Source organism: Eleutherodactylus coqui, chromosome 3 (assembly GCF_035609145.1).
Source record: "Eleutherodactylus coqui strain aEleCoq1 chromosome 3, aEleCoq1.hap1, whole genome shotgun sequence".
Classification (NCBI taxonomy): Eukaryota; Metazoa; Chordata; class Amphibia; order Anura; family Eleutherodactylidae; genus Eleutherodactylus; species Eleutherodactylus coqui.
Window position 1 is genome coordinate 32,621,382 of NC_089839.1, and position 7,984 is coordinate 32,629,365.

The window sequence follows — 7,984 nt, forward strand, 5'->3', positions numbered from 1 at the left end:
GAGAGACACTAGATCAAGGCTGTGAAGCCCAATGATCTGGTACTGAGGGAGTGGAGGGCTAGGTTTTTGTAGGAAGTGCTAATTAGCAGTAGGGCAGGGTCAGGACAGAGAAACAGGAACTAGATCAGGAGCCAGATCAATACTATGATCAACAAAGGAGCTTGTCCAGGAGGTTGGATAGCTCACCAGGGAGAGAGCCTGTCCATAGCACAGGAGCTCCCAGGTTCAAACCCTGACAACAAGTTAGATTTATGCCAGACACTATGCTCATTTCCGCAAAAAGGTTGCACCATATCCAAACATTTTTGCACCTATTCTCACATACAGAGATACAAGGGCAGGCATAACCATAATGTCCAAGCAAGAAGAACAGGCTAAATGCTATATGGAAGGAAGTGTGTTTGTAACTGCCCTTGTATCTTTGTATTAGTATATCAGTGCATACAATATGTCATGCACAACACGACTCTGTCATATAACCATGTACAGTATGCTTGTACAAGAGCAAGTAGAAAACAAACTTAATTTTGTTCATTTAGGCACTGACATGTAATATATTATATGGTCCAATGAGAGAAGATGACTATAGGTCATTTGAACAGCCAGCATCGAATGCTACATGTCTCCTTCAGTAGCCAAGTGCACCATTTCCCAAAAAGGGGGGCTGATTGTGTGGGGTTAGAAAAGTCAGACCTGCTGAGACCAGAAAGTTTCCAAACTAGGTTTTGTTTAAAGGGGCTTTCTGGGACGACACTAGTCATCAATAGTTGATTGGCGGGGGTCTGCCACTCAAAATCCCCACCGATCAGCTAATTGAAGAGACCACGGCACAACTGTGAGCAATTTCACATTCACTAGTCACATGGCCTGGGAGCAACTCAGTCCCATTAAAAGTGAATGGAACTGTGCTGCAATACCAGGTACAGCCACTATTCAATGTACATTGCTGTGCCTGGTATGGACTGAAGTAACAGCAGAGCCCACCCAAGCACTAATGTCACTTCAATCAGCTGATTGGTGGAGAATGCAAGTGGCAGACACTCATTGATCAACTATTGATGGCCTATACTAAGGATAGGTCATCAAAAATGTAGTCCCAGAAAACCCCTTTAAGTACAAGATTCGTCCCTTCAGTCATACTCACAGAGTCCTGGAAGCTCAGATCTATAGTGCTGTTTGTAAGTCCTTGCATTGGAATTTAGATGGAACTTTCTCTGTGCTTGGACATGGAAGGATCATTGTGTGATGGTTATAACATATTTATCATGTTGTCCATTTGACTTGGCCTACAATATTTCAGACCTTTTTTTTTTTTAATTGCAGGTACCTGGCTATAGTACATCCTCTGAAACCTCGAATGAATTACCAAACTGCCTCATTGCTGATTGCGTTGGTCTGGATTATCTCGTTACTCATAGCCATCCCATCGGCATATTACACTACAGAAACTGTACTCTTCATTGTGGACGATCAAGAGAAGATATTTTGTGGTCAGATTTGGCCGGTTGACCAACAGTTCTATTATAAGTCTTATTTTCTTTTAATTTTTGCCGTTGAGTTTGTGGGTCCAGTTTTAACAATGACTCTGTGCTACGCCAGGATTTCCAGAGAACTTTGGTTTAAAACTGTCCCCGGGTTCCAAACAGAGCAAATCCGCAAACGTCTTCGATGCCGAAGAAAAACTGTTTTGGTGCTGATGTGCATCCTCACAGCTTATGTCCTGTGTTGGGCACCGTTTTATGGATTTACCATCGTTCGTGATTTTTTCCCAACTGTTTTTCTTAAAGAGAAGCATTTTCTTTCGGCTTTCTACATCGTGGAGTGCATTGCAATGAGTAACAGCATGATCAATACCATGTGCTTTGTGACTGTCAAAAACAATACCATGAAGTATTTCAAAAAGATCATGCTTCTGAAATGGAGGTCCACCTACAATGGAAGTAAAAGTAGTGCCGAGATCGATATGAAGACGAGCGCTCTGCCAATCACCGAAGAGGTCGATTGTATCAAGCTAAAGTAATTTATTTGTAACGGTAGATTCATTGAAAGAGTAGCGCAGAAGTAGTTGGTTCCATTCACTTTGATATGATAAGATATAATGCTCTTAATTAATGGCCGCTTTCATCCTTTTATTGGTGAGACTTTTCGAAGATGGGATATGCATTCAGGGGTCTGAATGAGCAATAAAGTCCAGAACTGAATTGCTCGACCATATCTGATTGGTTGTGCTTTTCGAGCCAAAAAGGTCAAATCGTATGAATAGAATGGTGTTAAGCTTAAAAAAGACCATGGAAAAACCATCACCAATGTCGATACTTGATGGAACCGTACAGAGCAAGCTTCTAACACCAGTAGATGTGTCCAAACATATTTATGGAGCCATATAGTGGTATATAGTATAGTGCATACAGTGATATTAGGAACGTCCAGTTTACGGTTCCATTGAGCAGCACCACTGGTAATGTTTTTTCCATTGTACCTTGTAATGGATTTGAGGTGTCCTGGACAATGCCTCCCCATTCTCATGATGGCTTGAAGCTTGCAGCACCAAAAAAGAGTTACGTCTACAGAGCAATTGGTGTTTTTTAGAGTTGTGCCCAAAGCAGCATAACTCCTTCAAGTGAGAGTCTTGTGCATTGGAATATACAGGGTTGTTCCAAAAGAAGAAACAGATTTGGGGATTTAATTACAAACAAACTACAAAAGAGAGGTCCACAATCCGCACATCACTGAAAAAAGGAAGGTTCAACATTTTTTATGACATACCGTAACGGTGTGCGATCTGTAGCAGGTTAAGGAACAAGGGTGGCATTATTACGTCAGCCTGGTCCAAGTGGCTATGCCTTCAACTCTGTTCTTTGTCTTTTTCCTGTCACTGCAAAAGGTCCCTGTGACATTGTCTGTTAAATAGACCTCACTGGGGCCTTCCTCTCCACTCTGCTGTAATATATTCTATGGTGTAGGCATTGATTGGTGAGCAGGGAGGTGTGTCCCCTGATTGTCCAATCCTCTATGATGTGAATATGTTTAACCCAGTCACACCCATTCCTGGGGATGGGTCATTCAGTAGTCTAGCTGGTTGTGTGCTGTGCCGCTCTCTGTTTGGTGAGTCAAGCTCTATGTTGTGTCAAATGGGTGTAGTCAGCCTATTGGTATTTGAGTCTAGATTCTATGTTCTGTTGATGTATGCCTGGATCCAGATTGAAATTCACATTGGTGTTGTTTTTGCCCCTCCGTCCTTTGGTGTGCAGACGCCTGAATCCCCTCCATCCATAGGTGTGCGGATGCCTGAATCCATGTCTTGTTTGGTATGTAGGGTGTGCATGCGATATCTGTGTTGAATACCTATAGGATTTATCTTATATCTGTCTAGTTCTGTCCTCTTCCCTACTTTCCATCTAGGGACAGACTAGGCCTTTGGGTATGAGTTGCAGCGCTGTTTCTTGTCAGGACAATCGCCCTGCTTGTGGTTAGGGTCCACACACCTACCACTACCCCCCTATGTTTGCTTGTGTGTCCATCTTCGCCCATTATGTCTTGGTGTGAATCCCCTTCTTAGTTTGTTCGTGCCGGCAAGGTGGATAAGCCCTCCATGAACGTAACACATAACGGTAAGTTATATTTTCTGCCACATCGGAGCACTGTTTCTTGTTGTTCATAGGAAAATGGCGACACCACTGGGGAAATAGTTTTTTGTGCTTGAGTATGCTAAGTGTGAATCCATTGTTTAAGTGCAGAGTGAATTCCGGTGTTGATTCCAAAAACAGCCTCCTCGTCACAAGCAAAGCAAAAGCAAGAACACAAAATGATTTCTCCTGTGGTGTCTCCATTTTTCTATAAACTGTAAACAACAATAAACAGCTCTGCGATTTGGGAGAAAATGGAACCTAATGATAGGTCATAAAAAAACTTTGACCCTTCCTCTTCTCAGTGATGTGTGGATTGTGTTCCTCTTTTTTGTAGTTTGTAATTAAATCCCCAAATCTGCTCCTTCTTTTCGAATAACCCTGTATTTTCAGAGCATTTCATTGTCCTTTAGTACTACATTTAGATCTGCTTCCTTTTCTCTCCTGTTTTTTTTTCATTTGTTGAAGTCCAAAGATATTATGTAAAACTACCTATACACATTGGACATATCAACCAACCTCGGAAAATTTGGTGGGATCGGCCAATCATCTAATGTGTTGGGGACTTTGAAATAACACATCTCACACAACTCTCCTGCAATCCTAAATGCTGGGAGAACTAAGGATTATGCAGTTAGATTTCGATTTGCCCAATCTTTATGTTCTCAGGGAGATGAACCATCACCATAGGTGTTTGGCAGCGGCGTACATCCCTCTTCCCATTCAGTACACATGAGCTCCTGTGTATCAGGAAAAAAGGTGGGAGAGAGAGTTTGTTCATCGACTGTTATCTCATGAGTAAGATGTCAGCTGCAAGTAACAGAGATGATTGGGTGCAATCCATGAACCACTACAGAAGGAAACTCATAAATTATTCATTTGGTGACTTTGAAATAACACGTTTCCTTTCTGTACAGGACCCTTCATCAGCTTATACAGTGAACACACATCAGTGTAAACTGACAAAGGGCCCGATACACATCCAAAACATCTGGTTTCATTGTTACCAAATGTCTATGATTTAGCTCTTGGAGTGGTCCTTGGATTGCACCCAATAGACCCCGTTACTTGCAGTTGACATCTAATAGTTCATCCCACTCTGCGTTGCACAATGCAAGTGGAAGCCACGGAAAGTGTTCTTCTAGTGATTAAAGTGCTGTGAGAATGACAGCAACATAAGCTCAATGTTTCAGCTTGACCTAATTTAATTCTGCCAAGGAGGTGCTTTTTTCTTTCGGTTTTTCATATCTAATGTGTAAGGCCAGTCTAAAAGTCCAAGTGTGGATGTGTTCTGAGGAAAGCCCAACAATTGCTAACAGGGTGAATCAAGACTGCCCCATACACATTAGATGATCGCTAAAACTCACCAAGACAGAGTATTTGGCAGACGCACATCTAAGTTGTATTCCTATCTAACTTGTTGAGGTTTCAATGTAATGGCGAATTAAGAAAATCATCAGCATAACCTAATCATTAAATCTTGTTATTTGTATAGCGCCAACTTATTCTGCAGCGCTTTCAGGTAATTTATTTTTTTTTACCCCCCACCAAGCTGGGTACTTATTTTACCGACCTCAGAAGGATGAGTCAACCTTGAGCCGGCTACCTGATCCAAGCGTAGATTGAACTTGCAACCTTCAGGTCGTGAGCGAGAGCTTAGGACTGCATTTCTGCTGCCAAGCTGGAGGGTTTTTATTTTTTTTTACCTTAGTGGATTTCACAAAAAGTAGACTTCTTGTTTGGATGTGGATGTGCTAAATGTGAAAAAAAAAAAACACAATTTTCCCGCTCTCAGTATGTATTGAATGTGTATATGTAATTTGTACTGTGTAAATATGGTGGTTAAACTGCAGATTTATTCACAAAAATGTATGCTTTTCACAAGCCATGTTTTTAAGTAAATGTGTTCTCATGAATTCCTTTGTGTGTTGAGATTTCTTACATCCTAAATGTCACTGTTTCACTGTATTTGTAACTTGCATACTGGAACTTGTTTAAAGGGGTTGTCCCACGCCGAAACGTTTTTTTTTTTTTTTCAATAGCCCCCCCGTTCGGCGCGAGACAAACCCGATGCAGGGGTTAAAAATAAAAACCGGACAGTGCTTACCTGAATCCCCACGCTCCGGTGACTTCTTACTTACCTGGTGAAGATGGCCGCCGGGATCTTCTTCCTCGGTGGACCGCAGGTCTTCTGTGCAGTCCATTGCCGATTCCAGCCTCCTGATTGGCTGGAATCGGCACGTGACGGGGCGGAGCTACGAGGAGCCGCTCTCCGTCACGAGCGGCCCCATTGAGAAAAGAAGAAGACCGGACTGCGCAAGCGCATCTAATCGGGCGATTAGACGCTGAAAATTAGACGGCACCATGGAGACGGGGACGCTAGCAACGGAGCAGGTAAGTGAATAACTTCTGTTTGGCTCATATTTAATGCACGATGTATATTACAAAGTGCATTAATATGGCCATACAGAAGTGTATAGACCCACTTGCTTTTGCGGGACAACCCCTTTAAGTGAATGGAGCACTTGAACTGGTTTCTTAAATAGGACTTGTCACTAGGACAGTTTTAATACCTGAGTGGGTCCAGTAAATGAATATTCAAACACCCGCCCCCCCCCCCCCCTCCTTTTGGCAAAAAAAATGCGCTCATACCTTGCCCTGACCCTGCAGACTGCAGGCTTTCCCACAGTCTCCACTCCTCTCTGATCTCTGATTTCATCAGTCACATGCCCATCTAAGCACCTAACTGCTGTGGCCAACCTGCTTCAACAGGTACTGAGACCGGGGGTCACATGCTCCAACAAGCTGGACCTGGAAATGAGTGTAGACCGCAGCAGCAGAGACTCACAGTAGATGAGCATTGTTTTTTTTAAATAATTTTTTGACATCCTCAATATTTTTCAACTGTATCTAAACATCCTGAGGAAACAATTGAAATCTGACCAACATCTGTATGGAGTTGTTCATCTCTCTTTGTGTTTATTCTTCTTTTCCTTCTCCTCCTCTAGAGAAGGAAGCACAAGCTTGTTGGCTTAGTCCTTAAAGGAGATGTCTCATGAAAGCAAGTGGGGTTATATACTTCTGTATGGCCATATTAATGCACTTTGTAATGTACATTGTGCATTAATTATGAGCCATACAGAAGTTATTTCACTTATCTGCTCCGTTGCTGGCGTCCTGGTCTCCATGGATCCATCTAAAATCGCCTCTTCTGGCGATTTTAGACGCGCTTGCGCAGTCCGGTCTTCTTGTTTTCTCAATGGGGCCGCTCGTGCAGGATGCCGGCTCCGTGTAGCTCCGCCCCGTCACGTGCCGATTCCAGCCAATCAGGAGGCTGGAATCGGCAATGGACCGCACAGAAGCCCTGCGGTCCACCGAGGGTGAAGATCCCGGCGGCCATCTTCACAAGGTGAGTATGAAGACGCCGGACCGCGGGGATTCGGGTAAGTACTATATGTTTTTTTTTTAAACGTCTGCATCGGGTTTGTCTCGCGGCGAACGGGGGGGCTATTAAAAAAAAAAAAAAAAACGTTTCGGCGTGAGACATCTCCTTTAACACTGCTACCTTTCAGTGCTGGAGTTCTAGGTTAAAATCTGATCAAGGACAACAACTGTATGGAGTTTTTTATGTTGTCCTTGTATTTAATCTTCTTGTTCTTCTGCTCTAGAGAAGGAGGAACAAAAAACAAGTGAGGCGGCTCATTTATTAGGATTGTTGCCTAGCCATGCTGGTGTCCTAGGATCAAATCTGACCAAGGGTGACATCTGCATTGAGTTTCTATGTTCTTTGTGTTTATTCCTCTTGTTTTTATTCTCCTCTGGAGAAGAAAGGACAAGCATGATGGCTTGATTGCTAGAAGCTGTTGTCTTGCAGTGGTGGAGTTCTAGGTTCAAACCTGGCCAAGGGCAACATCTGTATGAAGTTTTTCAAAGTTGATTTTGTCCTTGATGAGATTTTGAACCTAGGACCCCAGAATTACAAGGCAACAGTGCTAACCGTTGAGCCACATTCATTTAACCACCACCACCGGGGCTGATCTTCTGTCACTGCCAGCCTCATCAGGTAGGTGGTTCTCCACATGACGCCTGAACATCTGTTCTAAGCTGCATCACTGGTTAGGGTGGGACTTAGCAGATGTAGCTGTTGGAGCTGCGATAGACCGCATACCCCAGTTGAGGAGTAAGGGAGCGCTCCCTCCACCAATCTACAATATTGTGGTATGTATTTGGTCTAAATTGTAAGTTAGAGGAAGAACTGTATGTGTTCATCACAAGTAGGCTGCTAGTCAGTATGGGGCAATAGAAGTAACCATGTGAGAGATAGATAACTATAAGGAGAATGTTCCTTATTCACATGC

General features: G+C 43.1%; 1 protein-coding gene across 2 annotated transcripts in view; it reads left to right on the top strand.

The window, feature by feature from the left end:
* The window catches only part of PROKR1 (prokineticin receptor 1), a 34,376-nt gene extending 28,834 nt beyond the window's left edge, over positions 1-5,542 (top strand). For both annotated transcript variants that reach the window (XM_066595465.1, XM_066595464.1), the window contains one exon: positions 1,324-5,542. In XM_066595465.1, coding sequence (XP_066451562.1) covers positions 1,324-2,020 — 697 coding nt within the window. In that variant the 3' untranslated portion in view covers positions 2,021-5,542. The remainder of the gene's footprint in view (positions 1-1,323) is intronic.
* The last annotated feature ends 2,442 nt before the right edge of the window (positions 5,543-7,984 follow it).